The sequence below is a fragment of the Alosa pseudoharengus genome, unplaced genomic scaffold (assembly GCF_046254945.1).
Source record: "Alosa pseudoharengus isolate Yale_2024_CS ecotype anadromous, Long Island Sound unplaced genomic scaffold, YU_APseudo_1.1 YU_APseudo_1.1_scf_18, whole genome shotgun sequence".
NCBI classification, from domain to species: domain Eukaryota; kingdom Metazoa; phylum Chordata; class Actinopteri; order Clupeiformes; family Clupeidae; genus Alosa; species Alosa pseudoharengus.
Genome location: NW_027468650.1, coordinates 36,294,739 through 36,315,190, shown reverse-complemented (window position 1 = coordinate 36,315,190; position 20,452 = coordinate 36,294,739). Strand labels below are relative to the sequence as shown.

Genomic DNA, 20,452 nt, shown 5'->3' with positions numbered 1-20,452 from the left:
TGATGAAAAACACTCAAATAAATAAATGTGCACATAAGTCTGAATGAAAAGCAGCACTGGTTGAAGCCTGGAAATATTGTAAACAAAGTAGCTTAATTTGCTAGTTTATCATAGTCTACTGGTTAGACTGTTCAGTTTCCCCACGTGTGTTTATGTTTCAAATTAATACTTTTTCTCCTTGGGACAGGCCCGTTTGAGTCTGGGAAAATACTTTTCCATTTGCATCGGGATTGAGATGATTAGAACTTAGCAGTCAATTTGAATGCAACAGTTTTGAACAAATTCGTGCAGCGTACTAATCAGGCTTGGAATTTCACCATTCTGGGGGCAAGGCCACTTGGCCTTCAGTTGGGCATATTTGGTGGGGGGCACAAAGGCCACATGTCAGGGCACCAAGGCCAAAGTTAACTATACAGTAGTAGGCTATAAAAATGATCAAAGTTGTATTTAGCCTATTCACTGAAGTAGACCTGCATCACTGTATGAAACATTACAAAAACATGACATATTACATAGAACTGTAAATCATCTGATCATCTAATATTTGCAGATATCTAGGCTATATATAACATTTATTTTATATTTGGCCTGTTATGAAATCATGTATTGAACAATTTAAGCACAGCTCAGCTTTAAGAAACTCAAATAGCCTAGATGCATGCTTAGCATTTTGTAATCATTAAGGCTACTTTCACAAACTCTTAGTCAGCTTTCCTATGATTTAACAATATAGGCGATATTTGTAACATTTATTTTGTATTTGGCCCGTTATGAAATCATGTGGAACAATTTAAACACATTGTAAAACGTAAAGCCCAAATTTGGAGACATGCATGCATGTCGAAATTTACTGCAAATTCAAAACTAGATTACTCTGGAACGGCTAACTGTACAGGGGACTGCTTTACACTTTTGTGTTCGGTAAGGTCTGCTGTTTATTCTGATATATGGTTTGTCATGTGTTAAAAGAAGGGTTCGTGAAGTATTCCACCGAGATGAATGGGTAGGGAGATCATGGGACGCAAAACCTTCAGTAGAATGTATGATTAAATTGAATTATATTATTTACTTTTCTCGCGAACCGTTCAACACAGCAATTATCGGCTAACATCGTTTAAAAGCTGAGAAAAAGCTCTTTCATGTGATACTTGTGATGTCTGTGTGATGAATAGGCTACTTCGCGAGTAGTTCAACTGAGAAGAATGGGTGAATTTGGACGCACTTTCTTTCTTGCGCTGTCACTTTCTCCACTGCGTAAAAGACTAAATTAATTTGCGCTGTGAATGCTAAGATTATTTTGACAGGCCACAGGCTAAATAAAAATCGCTATTAGTAGGACGCAAAGCAGAATATTGAAATAACGGGGCACCAAGGCCACCGTGGCCTGTAAACCTCTGATTTTCAAAGGGGCCTCACGGGCAATGCAAGGGGCTACGACGGCCATGGCCGTCGTGGCCGCCGTGAAATTCCTACCCTGGTACTAATGCACGATTGTGAATGTTTGGATTACATGTGCATGCTGAGGAGGGATACGCCTGTTGAGAGGGAGAGAGAGAGAGAGAGAGAGAGAGAGTATGCAAGGGGCAAGGACTCCTTGAGAGTCTGTGTTGAGGTAGGCCTACTTCTATCGCCTAGGCTACTCTGGTCGAGTTGCACATAGCTACAATGCAAGATATATTTAGCCTATTTATGGACAACGTAAGGCGGGAGGTGTGTGTTGCTTTTAATTATCGAATGTTCTATCGAACGTATTTTCTATTGATATCGATTACATGTCTATTGCGATATATATCGCTATCGTTTTATCGCCCAGCCCTATTATTGACAGACAGATCTCTTCTTTTTTTCAGATTGCACATAATGTGTTATCTATTTATATGTCTTTTTTAAAATATTAGTTTTTCTAAAATTATACTTAAAAAAATCCCAATATATCGCCTTATGTGCACAGTATTGCATTAGATTGAATCGTGACCCATGTATCGTGACGTATCGTAACGCCAGATATATTAAAATATTTTGTATTTGTGTATCAATACAACTGTATTAACTGTAATTGTGTGCATTTCACTCTATTTGATGTATTTTATTTGATACATTTACACTTTCATTTATTGCATCAGCGCTGCAAAAGTGTTTGGCTGCCACAGTGTTCAACTGCATGTAACCGGATCAGCCATGGGTGTTTCAATGGAAGACTTCAATAATGCTAAGAAGAAGCTGTCCAGTCTGAAAAATGATCCTGGCAATGAAGTTAAACTGAAAATATATGCACTCTTCAAACAGGTGAGATTTGCCTACACCCACCAATGCAAGTTCTTATCAGGGATGTCAACAGCGTGTTTTTTGGCGACTCTGGCTTTTTTCATGTCATCTTGGGTGACTTGTGTACATCGTCTACATCCAAAAAAAAATTTTCTTGGGTGGGGGGGGGCGGATTGATCAGAGCGTTTCTCATATGGGCGGAGAGACTGCTGGTCAAATGTCCGGTACTTGTTATATTGTTATAATAATCAATATGATTTGTTCGTTTGTATGTTCGCTTAGCTTAGCACGAAGATAGTAGGGATGCACGATGATATCGGCCCGACATGGGTATCTGCAGATAAAAGCTTCATAACTTAATTATCGGCATCGGCCGATATGGACATTTCTGCTGATGTGCCTGGCCGATAAGGTAAATAGTCTCGCATAGACCAAGGATATATGGATGCAATTCATTATGTTTTCTACGTCATTAGATAAAATAAATGTTCAAAAAACTAACAAGTCAAAGAAAATCTTTCTGGGATCAGAAGAGATAAGTGTCTTGTAGGGCTGGGCGATATATCGGTATTACGACTACGACTGATATATTTTTGAAAACGATATGTAGTTGAGACAATACCAGTATTATGTCAAATAATGGGCCATTTTATCAAAGCTACTTGTGTTCAGACCATTCAGACAGCCGCAGCTCTGCTCAACTGCGCCCCTTGCGTGTGCACGTTCTCCCTTGCAGCACTATAAACTTTCAAACATGACGGACACTGAGTCATATTTTGTTTACCGCGATCAGAGGTTGGTCCTGATGCCTAGTTCCATTGGCACATCAACGGCTAGACCGAGAATTCACGTTGTGAAATCAAAACTCCACTGGAGCTCCACGCGGTTTTGTACATGCAGATTTAAGTTACAACACTGTTTACAGCTCTTCGACTCACGGTAAATGTCATTTTTGGTACATAGCCTAGCTAATTTAAATACACTTATGGGTGCTTGCATTTAGCGATAAAGCAGATCTAAAGTCCTCAGGGAGATAACCTACACGCTAATTTTATTTAGAGGATATGCACGCGAGGACTCACGAGCAGTCAGGGGCATAATTTTTTATGATTCCCGAAACCCCATTCAATCGTGCATAGGGATTTTTTCTTACGAACCAGAACATGCAAAAATGGTAATGAATATCGTATATATCGTATATCGCCAATCAGCCCCAAAATGTTGGGATATCAGTTTTGGTCCATATCGCCCAGCCCTAGTGTCTTGCAATGTTCATTTCTATGATTTTGGTAAGCACTACATGAATGATAGACATGACTAGTGAGCTAACGGGATAGTTACCTAGAAGGATCTCTCTCAAGATGTAAAAGTTTGCCAAAAGGATGCATAGCTTATTTCGGAAATGTCATTAAACTTGTGGGCAGCCGTGGCCTACTGGTTAGCGCCGGAGGGTTGCCGGTTCGAACCCCGACCAGTAAGCACGGCTGAAATGCCCTTGAGCAAGGCACCTAACCCCTCACTGCTCCCCGAGCGCCGCTGTTGTTGCAGGCAGCTCACTGCGCCGGGATTAGTGTGTGCTTCACCTCATTGTGTGTTCACTGTGTGCTGAGTGTGTTTCACTAATTCACGGATTGGGATAAATGCAGAGACCAAATACTTAAACCCAAAAGTAGGCCTAAATTAACTAAATTCCATAGCCTAGGTAGGTTAGCAACACAAACTTGAGAGATGCATGTCAGCAAATCAACTTAACATAGCCTACTATTATTTGTTGCTGTGTGGCCACAGCATCACTTAAACTAGTAGCCATGTCTCGCTACTTATCACATGACAGCTGCAGGTGTGAAGAGAAAAGACGCATAAGCTACAGGAAGCAGATCAGGGTATTGCAATACTTTAGTAGTATTGGTGCGTTCAATGTAGGCCTACTGCGAGACAATTACACATTCACATCACAATCAGGAATTATTTGAATAAGACGGTAGGCCTAGACTAATAAGTATTTTATTTTACAACCAGACTAATAAGTGATAATTGTTTGCCTGACAGTCATTAAAGTAGGCTCCATTTCTGTCAACCATCACAATGGACGATAATATCGTCCATCGGCACAACCCTATTTAGCATACAGAATGGCTATACTGAAAAGAACCCCATGCCTAATGAGAATTATGGTGGAGGGGCTGTGCTATTGTGGGGCTGTTTTTATTCCCAAAGGCTTTGGGAACCTAATTAAGGTGCATGGTTTCATGAACACCAAGAACCTGAACATTTTCAAAGGAAATCTTTCAATCTCTGCCAAGACACTAGAAGTTGGTCATGATTAGATCATTCATCAGGTCAATGAACCAAAACAAATATGGTTTGCTGAACACAAAATCAAGCTTCAGACATTGCCATCTCAGTCCCCTGATCTAAACTCCATATAATAGTAAAACAGTGGGGTGAGTCAAAGAGGAGAATGCAGAAGTGTAGACCTAGGAATCTGGACGATCTGGGGAGATTTTGTAAAGACGAACGGTCTTAAATCCCTTGCTTTGTATTCTCCAACTTTATGGGGTGTCATAAGAGAATATTACAAGCTGTTTTATTGGCAAAGGGAGGATTAAGAAGGTATTACAAGCAGGGGTGCCAATAATTGTGAGTGTAAAATTCAAGGATTAAAGTTCTCCGTCATAGGACGGATTTCCGTCAATTTGATTTTAGAAATGTCATATTTGAGATCGATGCAGATCCGATGAGAAAAAAAATAGGAGGGGGGGGGGGACTGTCATCTTTGCTTTTCCTTTTTTAAGGCAACTACAAATATTAGGTAAATGTTTAAAGACCTAATAGTGTTCTTGAGAACTTTCTGTGTCTCAATCCGTGACCGCTCAAGAAGATACGTCCTATACGGCCTACGTCAGCCATGAGTTTCGCTTGGTAGCTACACACTTGTCTCGGGCGTTTGCTTAAAAAAAAGAACACGTATGGAGGACTATAACGGTCTAAAAGTTGGATTATAGTGACACAATCGAGACAGCTGATGAGGTTGGCCAATCCGTTTAACTTTTTTGGATATGATATTGTGAGCTCTATGTGCGAATTCGGAGGCTGTGTTCTTTCCGTGCATCAATGTAGACACTTACTATCGCGAACTGTTGTCAGGGGAGGTCATTCATTTTGGGTGTCACCTATGACTTGAACAGATAGCCTGCTATGCCACCCGATGTAGGCTACTATTATTGTTACAGTTTTTAATCAATGCAACTAACATTATGTGTAAAGCGACGCAATATAAACCGTAGCCTATGCAATTTATTATCCCGTCTGTTATGACATACAACAATGTTTTTCACAATTTGTGACGGAAGGTTTTGACTGAGCGTGTCGAGTAAGGGGGTCAGTCGTGTTTGACGCACAGACAGCCTTGTAGCCTATTTTGCTTAGGCCTCACTTTTAACGACAATAGGTTGTGAGTGTATGTTGACAAAAAATAACCATACAATTAAAATAGTCAACTTAAAACTTTGCTATAAAATATTATTAATTTATAGCACAAAACCATAACCAGTGGGCCTACCAGAACCTCGCATATTAGCGTCATGATTTGTGTGCGTCTATTTGGCAAGGCCACTAGCTGTCATGGATGCGTTGTTGCTAAAGGAAGGCAGCTGTTGGAAACGGGGGAGAAATAACAAGCCATGGTGTAAAGAAATTAAAGTGCCAGGAGTTTGCTTTTGCGCTGTTCGCTGCAAGAAAATTGTTTATGGATGCAATAGGAAAACGTTTTAGCACGCCACCAATCAGAAGACCGCCATAAGGTTAACGTTCGTGCACTTCAGGACATCTTCCCTACCTGGTGCAACTAGCCACCACGACAGAGGTAGGCTACGTTTATCTATGGCTGACCGTTTTTACGTTTAGAAAGTAGGCTACGCATGTTCTTTCATAGCGCAACACGACCTGTCCTTAACCATATCGCAACCTCTTGTCAACCTTATACAATCTGTTGCTGAAGACAAAAGCGCCGTCTCCAGATTGTCGTTACAAATTCGCAGACCTCCTGCATGAGCACACACAGTATTGCTGCTCATTGGAAAACTGAGTTGTCTGTAAAACTCAAAATGACCATGTTATCATTAAATGCGGATGAGTCAACAAATGGAAATATGAACAATATCTAGAATGTTCTGATTTGTTACTTTGATGAGGAAATGGGAAGTCTTGCAAACTTGATTTTATAGATTTTACTTGGTGTTGAATTGCATATTAACAAGAAAAAAATCTCCCCTTTAAACACTTTTGGCCTGAAGTAATTAAATAGGAGTGTGTTAAAGCCTTTCTACAATATTATATTTCTGCAGTATATTTCTACAATACTATATTTCTGCAGTAGAAAAGAACAGCAATGGCTAATCAGCAATGGTCAGGGATGGTACTAAAATATATTTTTGTTCATCAGGAAAACTCAATCTCAATCAAGAACACTGTCAATTCGCCTTATTCACATGGCGGCCATTGGCGGCTAAAACGAGGCTACAGGGTACACAAACCATAGGATTGTTATGTTCTATGCATTCACCTGTAGGTGGCATTAATTATATAGTAAGTGTACCCTGTAGCCTCTTTTTGGTTTAAACAATGGGCGCTGTGTGAATAAGGCGAATACTCCCTTTACTTTGCTGTTTGCATCTTTTTGTACATTAAAAACCAATAGGTCGCGACCGCAAAAGGGGTGCTATCTCTATAGGTATCTCTATAGGTAACAACGTATGACTTATGGCCTGAAAAAAGTTCAGTCAAACGATTTTTTTTCACTTTAATCCCTGGTAAAATTGTATGTGTAAAAGTGTTTTTGTTAAAAAATATTCATTTCTTTATGAGATTTTCCTATTTAAAAAAAAAAATTGCTTCCCTTCAAGGTTGGATTTCTACTATTTTTTTCCATTGTGAGATTACAATAAATCACCAAGAGATTATTTTTTCTGGGTTTTCGCCTGATTTGGGCTCGCATTTTTCACGACATAGCTCCCCCTGCAGCTTCGGTAGCAAGTGACTGCTACGCTAAACCCCCACTAGCTAGCGAGCTAGCCATCAAGAAACCAAGCTAAACACATACAGGGCTCACAAAACGGTCGAGCAAACACATTGTTCAAATCTATCAAAGAGACTATCAAATCACATTACAAAAACGAAGTTCACCCAAGGGTAGGCTACTTACAATTTCAACAGCAACAAAGCCAAGTCAGAGTCCGTTTTGCAGTCTTCTTAGAAACTACAATCTGACTACATTTTCGAGGCGCGATTGGATACTTCCACTGAGTTACATCCGGATGTGTTCGGACCGCGACCAGAAAGTTGCATATTCGGTTTTTCCGCGGAGAAGCACTAGGGGGAGACGAAGCACCCACCAAACGACCCAAAAAGTGCTGTAGAACCATCAGAATGACTCTCAACCTGCATAATTATTCATTTCAGTCATTTTTGCTAAAATTGTTGCAAAGGGCTTCTTTAAAAGCATCTTATTGACCTAAAAATCATGTTGATTTACTTACCTGTTACAGTTTATTTCATAAGAATGAGAAGATGATTTTCTTTAGCCTTGAATGAGTGGTAGTGGTAGAGTAGATGGACCCAAAAAAGTCATGATAGTCATGTGGGCCAGATAAGTCATGTGTGCCAGGTAAGTTATCCTTAATTTGTATAACTCAGTGTTATAAGTTATTGATTTGATAAGTTATTTTATTTGATTAGGCTACTCAAGGTCCCTGTAATACACCTAAACCTGGCATGTTGGATTTCATCAATAAAGCCAAATGGGATGCCTGGAAGTCTTTGGGATCTGTGTCACAGGTTAGTACCTATGTCATCTTCAGAAATATCGACACTTATAAACTCTCTTTATTAAGTCAAGGTTTCGCTTAAAGGAGCGATTTTTTTTTTTTTTTTTTTTTTTTTACATTGTTAAAACATTGTTAGTCATTAGATCTCTGTGGGGCATGAACATAGGGATAGGGCTCATGAACATGCCCCTAGAGTGTAGTGCTATAGCTGCCTGGAAGCTTTAGTTGTTGGCTGCAGCAACTCGAGCTAAGTAGAACCGATTGCTTGCCTTTTTTTCATACTGACAGTACTCCGTGACATTGAGACAGACATCTATGTGAAAATCTTCAGAATTCTCCTTTAAGTTTTATTCAAACCTTATTTGAAGTCCTAGAAAAGAAAAGGCCACTCTTTGTCTCTTAGGAGGAAGCCAAGCAGCAGTATGTGGATCTTATTTCTTCTTTGGAGACAGCAGAACAACCTGAAAGAGTCACCCAGCCTGTACATGGAATATCCTCCTACCAGACACTACTGGTATCTACACAGGACAAAATCACTACCATTACCCTGAACAGACCACAAAAGAAGAATGCCATCACAGTTGAGGTGAGACATTTTCATTAGGGTTTTGGTGGAATGTTTTTGCAATGCTGTCACAAAAATCACGTATTGAAAAAGAAAATCCGGTCTAAGAACAACCCAGGGCCTATTTGTCTATTTTTGGATGATAACGATGGTAAATTTGAGTTTAGGATCAAAACAACAAAATTGTTGCTAGACCTGGTGTTTCCCTTTAGGCTTGTTGATTTGTTGATTTGAAGTTTTTGCATTGGTTCACGAGTGTCAGGGATTTTCCTGTAGCACCAAAAGTGCGTATGGCAACTTACTGGCTTGTTTTTGTTTGAGTTTTTCAATTTTTCACAATTTAATTTTATTTATTTTTTCTGACAAAGTTTGTCACACGCTTAAACTACGTTTCGGCTATCTAATGTTATAATTTTCTTGAATTTTACCCCATCGTGGGTTTTGTTTTTTGGAGGACTAACACCTGACCTGGACTGACTGGGCAATCGTTGCGCTGTGTTCCACTGTCTGCTGTTGAGCTTGAGGCTGTTTTTGGGACTTTGGCTACACGGTGTCTCTCTCCCTCTCCATCCCATCCTGTCGGCGGATTTGACGCTGAGTTTGTTGACCAGCTGCTAGGTTAGTCGGTTGACTAGACCTTCCAGGGAGATTGAGGCTTTGTGCTGTGTTGCCTTAGCTGCTGCGCCTCCACATACAAGACCTACAGTGTCTGTCTCTTGGACATTTGTACTAGCCTACATGGGATTTCTCTACACCGCCGAGCAGCTCCAACAACTTGCCTCCTCAAATGCCAGCACTTCTATCGATGAAGCTGTGCTCCACCTTTGCCAGGCTACGGGGATCCTTCGGAGGAAGCGATACATGCACAGAGGGTCGCGTCGCTCCTTTACTATTTATCATCAAGCAACGGAGGATGCTATCCCGACTCTGCAGTCCCGGTGTGGCTCTCCTGTGTGGTCCACTCCTGTAGGCAACTCTGCTCCCCGCAAGAAAGTCTTCCATCAACACCTCATCACCATATGGACTATGCCTGTTACCGCTACTGCTGCTGCTGATACTGTTGCTACTGCTCCCGTCACTGCTGCCACTGATTCCACCTGTGCGGGCTCTGGTGGAGAGGCTAATCTCTGCCGGGTAAATCTCTCTAACTGCGGCCCCTTCCAAGAACGTCATGAACAGGACTCTTCTTTGGTTAAGTTTGCTGTCTTAAATGCTCGCTCTGTTTCCAACAAAGCATTTATTCTGAATGACCGTTTTACGTCCCACCATCTAGACTTTCTGTTTATCACCGAGTCTTGGCTCTCTGGTGATGACATCATTGCACTTGGTGACCTTTGCCCTGCTCACTGTAGTTTTTTAAACTCACCTAGGGTCTCTGGTCGTGGTGGTGGTCTAATTACAGTGTTTAAAGATAAACTGAACTGAAAGAATCAACATTGATAATGTGTTGATTATGACAATTAAAAATAAATGACACTAAAAAAAATAATTAAAAAAATCAATACGTAGCCTTTTTTAAGCAACACCAAAATTGCGTTTGTTAGTATTAGAACGCTGACAGTTTCAATGACGTCACTGGCATGGTAGGACCTGAGAAGTTCTATAGGCAACAGCTGCAGCATATTATGTATACACGAAAATTAGTCATTTTAATAGCATGGGTTACACATTTGAGCCTGTGAGGGACAGGCCTGTAGTGTCTTGACTACCACTAGATGGGTTTCAGGCTCCAGCTCAACCTTCAGTAGGATCATTTGGGTGAAAATGACTGTGTGGGTGCTGCCGGAGCATGGACACTGGAATCTATCTGTTGCAAAGCAGTGGCGAAACGTAGGGAAAATGTTCAAGGAAGCCAAAGTGACGGGAAAAATATGTTTATTTATGTATGTGTTTATTTCGGGGGGTATACATTTTGTGCAATGTACAACATACATTTCGTGCGGCACAACATAGGCTACTGTAGACCTAGCCTACAGGTCATGTAGAAAACTGGACGAGGGGCGCTTGAGACAGCAACACGCACGCTGTCTCTGTCTCCCTCCATCCCTCACACACACACATTGCCTACTGTACATCCTCCACACAACTGCATACTCACTCACCACCACTACATTAGGCCTATGCGAAGGCTACGGTGCATATAGGCTACAAATAAGCTATATAACACGCATTGTCACGGCAATGTAGGCTAACGCAATATGGACTACTGGCACTCGTAACAGAAACTTACACGGGCTCTCTCTCTCCCTCCCTTGAAACTGTTAAAAACTTCGTTACCCCAAGTTGACCCCAGATACACGGAGGATACACGAGTTTGCCGTTTATTTTAGGCTAACGTTAGTGGAGAGTTTGCAGATTTTTACCTTATGGATGTTGATATTGCACGAGTCTCTTGGATAGCAGCACTGCGAGTTAAACTCCCTCGCATCAACAATCTGCCCTGAGATGGTGAACAACTGGCTTCAGGGTGAGTAGAAAGGGACATTGGATTCTGTTTACAGACCCGCTGTGGTTTAGTTACCAGCTAGTAAAAGCATTATTATCGATCTGTGATATCGTCGGAGTCATGGTTTACTTTATACTCTCTATGGTCGGAGTGCTAGCTTGTGGGGTTTGACATAAGAGTGTTTCCAAGGTGTTTAGCTGCTAGCCCTTTCCTAGGTTGGATCGTATGGTAGCCTATCTAACACTGGACCTCATCTGAGGCTACTTCGAGATATTATTCCAAAGGGGACCGATAGGCTACTGCACTTAAAACTTTAAACGATTGAACGAACCTTCCCGGACTTTGTAATTGCGACCAGTGACTGCTGTGGGTGAACGAAGCCGAAGTTGAAACTTAGGCTCCATGGCACATAGACTGCAGGGCTCACCCTTCTATGAATTGAAAAAGACTACAAGCTGCCCCACCGAGTTTGCGATAAAGTAAGCAAGAAAAGGGTTTTTTAAGTCAGGATATGGCAAGTCAATGGCATTTATTCGTCCAAAGTTACAGACCAGTTTCCATAGTGCACATCTTATCAATAGTTTGAATGTCGTGTATTTCTGCTCATTGACAAAATAGCGTTCAGTATGATTCATGCCCAATTAATTTCCCCTGTTAAAGTGTTCGCCTTTGTTTCACTAGTTTGGTTTCATTTTGTATGAGATTTTGTGATGTAGGCTAGCCTATGATAAATGGCTTATGGCCAATATGTAACTCAGCTAGGCCTAATGTTAGTTTCCTCAGCCATGTCAGCTAGCCTCAGACTCATTATCTGCTATGGCTGCTAGTGCAGAGTAGCTTACCATGCCAGTGACGTAGCCGATTGTTGAAATCCAACATGGCGGCGCCCGTGTAACAACAACACCACTTTCAACGTACAATTTTATCCCTTTTAATAAATTCAGCCATTTTAATCATTGTACCAATGAGAAGAAATAAAATACATCTGTTATATCACCTTTACTTCATATTCCAGTTCAGTTCATCTTTAAGAACAGTTTTAAATGTAGAATTGTACCAACTGATCTGTTTTCTACTTTTGAACTACAGCTGTTTAAGATCAATGCATCTGTACTTTGTGCCTTAGTCTACCGTCCACCAAAAATTAATTGTAATTTCATTCAAGAATTTGCTGAACTTCTGTCTTTTATGGCCTCTCGTGCTGATAAGTTATTAATCTTGGGGGACTTTAACATCCACATGCTGCCCATCTAAACCTTTGGTCAATGAGTTTTAGGCCTTGTGGACTCTTTTAACCTTGTGCAGTCAGTTATGGCCCAAACACATCAGAAGGGTCACACACTAGACCTAGTGTTGTCCTCTGGTTTCTCAGTTTCCAATGTTAAAATAGTTGATACTGGTGTGTCTGACCATTTTATGATTTTATTTGAATCTTCACTGTTTTGTCCCCCCCCCTCCACCCCCCTCATCCTACTCCCTTGTCAGAGCTATTAATTCCACCACAGCCTCACAGTTCACTAATACTTTTATGCTCTCTCTTTCACCTGCTGTCTTAGATTCTCTTTCCACCTGCACCGACACTGAGGATCTACTTACTCTTTTTAATACATCTTGCCTTGCCACTCTTGATTCTGTAGCTCCTTTAAAACAAAAGCGGTGTAAATCCAATAGGTCAACTACTCCTTGGCTAAATTCCACTACCTCTTCGCTCAGAAAGGCTTGTAGGAAAGCAGAGCGAAAATGGAAAAAAGATAAACTACAGGTCTCCTATGATATATTTAGAGATTCTCTTAAGGCTTATCAAATCACTGTCAAAGCAGCAAAGGAAGCTTTCTATGCTGAGCTTATTCACAAAAATGCTCACAGACCTAAAGTGTTGTTTAACACAATTAATAAAATCATAAATCCTCCTACTACAATGTCCTCTCTTCCTGCTACAACAGAAACCTGTGAGATGTTTCTCAATTTCTTTATTGACAAAATTGACAACATAAAGTCTCATATCACACCCTCAATTTCTGATCCTGCTTTGTATCAGTCTGTAGTTTGCCGCCTCCAACAATTCCAACCAGTCTCTTCCTCACAGTTGTCAGACGTGGTCTCTCATATGAAGCCCTCTTCTTGCCACTCTGATATTCTTCCACCTCACCTTTTCAAAGAAGCTTTTGCGGCTTTTTGCCCTTTTATCTTGAGCATCATTAATAGCTCCCTGGCTAATGGAGTAGTACCCTCTGGCTTTAAACACGCTATTGTGCAACCTCTCCTGAAAAAACCTTCCCTTGATCCCATTGATTTGAAAAATTATAGGCCCATTTCTAAACTGCCCTTTCTCTCTAAGATCTTAGAAAAAGTTGTTCTGTCACAAGTCTCTTCCTATTTAAACACCTCTAATATCCTTGACAAGTTTCAATCTGGTTTTAGACCACTTCATAGTACAGAGTCTGCCTTACTTAAGGTCCATAATGATCTATTGCTCTCTGTTGACTCTGGCTCTTGTGCCCTATTGGTCCTGTTAGATCTTAGTGCTGCTTTTGACACCATTGACCACAAGATCCTTTTAAAACGCCTGGGTTTTGAAGTTGGTCTGCAAGGCACTGTATTAAATTGGTTCAGATCTTACTTAACTGATAGATCTTTTTCAGTGCATTTAGGCAATGCTTCTTTGTCATCTGCTCCGATTAAGAGTGGTGTCCCCCAGGGTTCTATTTTAGGGCCTCTATTATTTTCTTTATACATGCTTCCCCTGGGCTCCATTTTCAATCAATTCAATATTCGTTATCACTGCTACGCAGATGATACCCAATTTTATATACCGGTGGCCCCTGAAAATTCCTGCTCATTGACAAACCTTTTTCTTTGTCTTAATGACAGAATTGGATGGCTAACAACTTTTTACAGCTAAATGACAGCAAAACTGAAGTAATCATTTTTGGACCACCAAATTCTGTCAACAATGTAAGCAAGTCTCTTGGCCCTCTGTCTGTTAACCATCACAGTGTGGTCAAGAACCTAGGTGTTTTCCTAGACTCTTCTCTGACTTTTAATAAGCAAGTCAACAGCGTTGTCAAGGGAAGTTTTTACCAACTTAGGACAATAGCAAAGCTCAAGTCTTCTCTCTCCTACAGTGATTTAGAAATCCTTATACATGCCTTTATTTCCTCTAGGCTTGATTATTGCAACTCACTGTATGTAGGTGTAACTAAATCTACTCTAAACAGACTCCAGCTGGTCCAAAATGCTGCAGCCAGATTACTGACTGGATCTAAGAAACGTGACCACATTTCACCTGTGTTGGCTAAACTGCACTGGCTTCCTGTGGAACAAAGAATTAATTTTAAAATTCTTCTGTTTGTTTTCAAAGCTTTACATGGTTTAGCACCTCAGTATTTATGTGATCTTTTAATTCCTTACTGTCCTCCTAGACCTCTTCGATCATCTTCCCAGTGTCTTCTTTGTGTTCCTTCTGCCTCTCTTAAATCCAAAGGTGACAGAGCTTTCTCTGTCTATGCTCCCCAGCTTTGGAATAGCCTTCCTGATGTTGTGAAATCCTGCCCCACTATTAGTAGTTTTAAATCCAACCTAAAGACCTACCTCTTCTCCCTAGCTTTTAACACTCCCTGACTCCCTCACCTCTCCCTTTTTTTTATATATGTTTATATGTATGTATATGTATTATTGTTATTATTTTTTATTATTATTATTATTATTTTATGTAAAGCACTTTGGTGCAATGCTATTGCTTTGAAATGTGCTATATAAATAAATTTGACTTGACTTGACTTGACTTTAAACTACCTCAGTGTAAAGTGATCCACTCATTTGTGTTTCATTAAGATTAAATTCTTCTTTAAGTTACGATGTAACAAAGCCAATTCCATTTTTGTTGGCCTAGCCAATATTTGGCAAACTCAGCTGGCAATTCTAAGGCTACAAACTGTAGGCCTAGGCCTATACCAAATAATATAAATCAGGGCTGACAACAAACTTGCCCATTGCCCATTTTCACCAAATAAGATAATAGGCTAATAACTGTCATTATTTGTTCCGCTCTAAGATGCCCCCGGGTGCGTAAGCGTGCAACTAAGCACTTTTCTGCCTGCGCACATTCTGCCCTTGACTTGACTTGACTGTCTTTTTATGTGCCATGGAGACAGTTATGTGTTTGGGAGGAGCTACTCCAAAATCAGGTGTTTCTTATGTTAGCAACTCTTGCGCTCATTCTGCCACTGACTTAAGCACTTTTCCAACTAAGCACTGCTGAGGGCTGTATTAAGGTCGAGTGCCACTACAAGGTGAAAAAGCATGCATATTGTTAGATGCCGACAGTAGGCCTAGTTCTAAATACCTGTAGGTTACACAGAACGTTACAAATTAACATTATAGTAATAGCTTAAAATGCTTAATTCCCATTACAATGTCACAAGGTGGAATATTTCTTTTCTTTCTATTTATTATTATAATTTTTATTTAAATTTTTGTTATTATTATTATTATTATTTGCCTTTTGTATCTTTTATTGTTCTTGTTTTGTTATTTTGATTATTGTTGATATATTGTTGTATGTTTTGTAACTCAGGGCATTGCTGTAAAAGAGCTTGATGCTCAGTCAATTTCTCCCTGAATAAAAAACAGTTGATGATGATGATTGATATTATGAGAAGCAGCTGCCATTCAAACTTTATTTCTCAACAGTGAGTTTTAAATTATGAATCTACACACCTCAGGCACGTCTTGAGTCTTTGTAAACTATTTGGATATTTGATTTAGTTTATGTATATTTAGTATTTTAGTATTTTTTTTATTTTCTACTGTCTATTGTGCAGTGGAGTTTTTTATATTTATATACTTATATTACTTTTTCTGCTGTAAGTGCATGTTCTGTGTGATGTCTGTATGCTACTGAGATCAAATCAAAGACTTTGATCAAATCAAAGACTGGTTTGCGTTCTATCTGGATTTCAGAAAATATAAGAAAGCCAATTACTGTGTAAAGTGCTTTACATTTAAAGCATGTAACACAATAATAGTCAGTCAGTCATTATCAATCACTTTTCTTCATTGCTGGGGCCGTTTATGATCCACTCAGCAACATATCAAAAATATAGAGAATAACATGTCATAAGACTGGCAGCCTTAACCCTTTAAGTGGCCAATATTGAATATTTAATCATGGTAACACTTTATATTAAGACACACATAGACACACCATTAATTAGCTGCTTACTAACATGTATATTAGTAGCATACTAGCCATTTGTTAGTCATTAGTCACTAATTAATACCTTATTCTGCAAGACCTTATTCTACCCTTACTAGACCCTTAATTAAGAATTTCCCCTTTGTAAGCTCCTAATTACCCCTTATTCATAGTTATTTAAAAAGTTGTTGCATATGAATTATGACCTAAATATGCATGGCTCAGTATGGGGCTTGTAAGGTGGTAGTACCACAAGAACAGTTATTCACCCCTAATAAGACTTATCAAAGATGTTCTTTTCAAATGGAACTAGACACTAAACTACAAGTGCTAATAGTGTACAAATAACTCATAATTAAGTCTTTGTAATGCAGAATATATGTTCCCTATTCTAAAGTTGGGTCTAAAATCAATTTTTGTATTTGTGCTAACTTGGCTGTCTGCTTCTTTTGTGCGCTGTAATACACTTAAAAAGTGTGAATAGGAGGCAACTTTAGTTTAGGGAACACATGGGGGTTAATAAGTGGCAAATTAATTCTGAATTAAATGTGAACAAAGACCCAACTTTAGAATAGGGAACATATTCTGCAGGGCACTAGAACATGGGGGGCGGGGGATGTTCACTTTTGCAACATACCTCCATAGTAAAAACGTCACCCGGAGATTACTATACATGCAAAATGAATCTTTACACAAAGAAATGCATTAACATCTCGGGTCTTTCTTACTAATGTTAACATGAATAGTTAGCTAGGCTAACTTACACAGTATGCTTACAAAATATTCGTTTATAACGTCGAGTAGGTGGTTGCGTGCTTAGCATTTTTCTACGAAAGCAATTTTAAGATGGTTAACGTTAGGTCTTGAAAGCCAGTTAGCTAATGCTAACGTCCCGGTGCACCTGCTATAGTACGCTTGAGTTGGAAATGGCGGCATGGTACATGCAATAAAGTTCGATACTTATTAAACTACACCTTTTCCATGCCTTCGTAGTACAAACGTCACGTGGAGATTACTAGTCATGCTAAGTTAATCTTTACATGGAGACGCAATTTTAAGATAGTTAGATCTTGAAAAAGATAGTTAGCTAATGCTACGTTTTTCTATTAGCAAGGGCTAGCTTCCATTTTGTTGTAAGGTATCGTGTGAATGAGTTGTCAGTCAAACCGTGTTTTACGACTATTTCCATATTATATTTCTAAAAATACAACCCAAACCATATTGAATCAACAATGAGCTGCTAAAGAGAGGTTCACTCACCAAAACGTCTTTGTCAGTTGGGAACATCTTTCCCAGGCAGGAGAAAATGGCTGTCGGTAGGGTTGGGTATCGTTTGGGTTTTATCCGATACCGGTGCTAAATCGATACCTTTTAAAACGGTGCCGGTGCCGAAACGGTGCCTGAACCGGTACTTTGTTTTTAAAATGTTTTAAATTAAAATGGTCTAAAGCATGAATTGCTTTTTTTATTGATGAGACAAATTTGAACATGAAATTGAACTGTTATATTCAATTTACTATCAATATCTCATTGCTCCTATGAATAATACATTTAAATGTTAAAACAGCTTGCCATGCATGCACACACAATGGTAAGCTTTCAAGTTTACCCAGTGTAGGCGGTTTGCCATAAGTTATGTTCAAACCCTTTGCCATAAAACTGCCAGGTCATGGACAACGGCATTTGCAAGCAAGCTAATCTAAGGGACTCTACTTTCCAGTTAATTCAGTGTGTTCCCAAATGCTTCAAGAAATTGTATGTCTTGACTTAACCCATAACACGCAGTAGTTTTGAACATGTTAGGCTACATGTCGGTGTTGAAGTGTTAAGATTCCCAGCGCTAGCCAAGTAGGCATTTTAACAGCAACTATGGCTATGCGCTAACACCAGTCAGCTGAGTTTAATTAGCGATAACGTACGGAGATGGTTTCAGCCTCTTTGACAGCTCAGTGACCTCAGGTATGTAACCTACATATTTGTTTTTGCCAGCTAACTTTTAACATGATCTTCATATTCATTGTGATGCTATATGGACCTCATGCACATGAAAGATTAATATCATGCCATTATGTTGTTTAACACACCGTGAAATAAAGTTTACAACTTTGCTGATAACATTTCAAATAAATGTCAGTTAGCGCATTAGCAAGGATATTGTGTAACGTATAGGCTAGGCTAGCCTACTGTTGATGTTGTTTCATAGCCTTTTGCTTGTGTGTAGTTAGGCCCACTGCTAGAATTTGACAGGAGCTCGCGATATCGCTTTAAAGTAAGCTATTTGGTCTCATGCAAGCTGTCAAACACTGTCCACTCATGTGGTGCACCCCTCTGGTTTATACATCCAGTGTTTATGTTAGCTAACTGTATCTGGATGTGTTGCTATCAGAGCAAGACGTTAGAGATGGCGCATGACATGCAGTGATGCCTCGTATTAAAAAAAAAAAAAGAAACGCTATTTAAGCACCGAAATGAGGCACCGAAATCCACGTTGTGATTCGATGCAGTTACTACCGTTTGTGTCGGCACCGGTGCCATATTAGAACCGTGTTTCGGTGCCCAACCCTAGCTGTCGGTCATCCTCACAGACAGTAAAAGAAAGGTCACCCTCACGAAAAATGACTTCGAGGTGCGGTTAGGTGTCTGCGCATGCGCCATTTACGTGACGCAGCGTGAAATGGAGGTGAACTATGATAACTAGTGGATATGACAAAAAAATAAGTTGTACCAATTGTGTCATTGGTTTTCACCACTAAAACCCAAATATATAAGTTATCTGAACAACAGAGTTAAATTGAAGTCTACTTGGCTAAATATTACAAGTTAACATAACTAAAAGGGAAAATATTTTTTTACAGTGTAGGCAGCCAAACTTTTCCTTGTGCCCTGTCATTATCATCAATGTTAAGCATGTTGTTTGACAGGCTTTCTAGTTGAAAAATTGTGGTAGTGACAACATTGCTGACTGCCGCAATCGCCTTGTCTAATGCTAAATTAGATTTTTCAATACTCCAAATGAGACGCCTCTGCACACCACATTGGCTATAAGGCATATTAAAATGAAATCAGTTGAAAAATAAAGACTTGAAGACTTAGACTAAAGTTAATTGAGACCTCTAAGCTTGGACCTTAGTAGGAGCTTAGTGGAGCTTAGTAGACTCCCAAAATGGCCACAGTAGAATTCTCACGTCTGTGACATCACCTAGAAATCCTCAATAGACCGGTTTCAGGTCCCTAACAACCGTCGTTAAGGACGAACTCGGAGGACAAGCAAACCCAGAGCCGTATAACAAGATATTGAAAGAAAGACGCAAGGTGCTTGAAAATGGTTAACTTTTGGCAGAGAAAAGCAGACTGAATTTCCCCTGTGTGGTACAGGAGACATAACATTTTTTTGTGATGTGTCCGTTCAAAGCTAAAAATTTAAAAAGTTGACACTCCATTTGAGTCGTTTGTTTACAAGGATTAAAGTTCTCCGTCATAGGACGGATTTCCGTCAATTTGATTTTAGAAATGTCATATTTGAGATCGATGCAGATCCGATGAGAAAAAAAATAGGAGGGGGGGGGGGACTGTCACCTTTGCTTTTCCTTTTTTAAGGCAACTACAAATATTAGGTAAATGTTTAAAGACCTAATAGTGTTCTTGAGAACTTTCTGTGTCTCAATCCGTGACCGCTCAAGAAGATACGTCCTATACGGCCTACGTCAGCCATGAGTTTCGCTTTGTATGTTGTAGCTACACACTTGTCTCGGGCGTTTGCTTAAAAAAAAGAACACGTATGGAGGACTATAACGGTCTAAAAGTTGGATTATAGTGACACAATCGAGACAGCTGATGAGGTTGGCCAATCCGTTTAACTTTTTTGGATATGATATTGTGAGCTCTGTGCGAATTCGGAGGCTGTGTTCTTTCCGTGTATCAATGTAGACACTTACTATCGCGAACTCTTGTCAGGGGAGGTCATTCATTTTGGGTGTCACCTATGATTTGAACAGATAGCCTGCTATGCCACCCGATGTAGGCTACTATTATTGTTACAGTTTTTAATCAATGCAACTAACATTATGTGTAAAGCGACGCAATATAAACCGTAGCCTATGCAATTTATTATCCCGTCTGTTATGACATACAACAATGTTTTTCACAATTTGCGA

General features: G+C 39.8%; 1 protein-coding gene across 1 annotated transcript in view; it reads left to right on the top strand.

Annotated features, from left to right (window-relative positions):
* eci2 (enoyl-CoA delta isomerase 2) overlaps nt 1–20,452 on the top strand; it is a 56,250-nt gene that overhangs the window by 14,065 nt on the left and 21,733 nt on the right. The window contains exons 2-4 of the mRNA XM_076291086.1: nt 2,124–2,286; nt 8,002–8,100; nt 8,494–8,676. Coding sequence (XP_076147201.1) covers nt 2,124–2,286; nt 8,002–8,100; nt 8,494–8,676 — 445 coding nt within the window. The remainder of the gene's footprint in view (nt 1–2,123; nt 2,287–8,001; nt 8,101–8,493; nt 8,677–20,452) is intronic.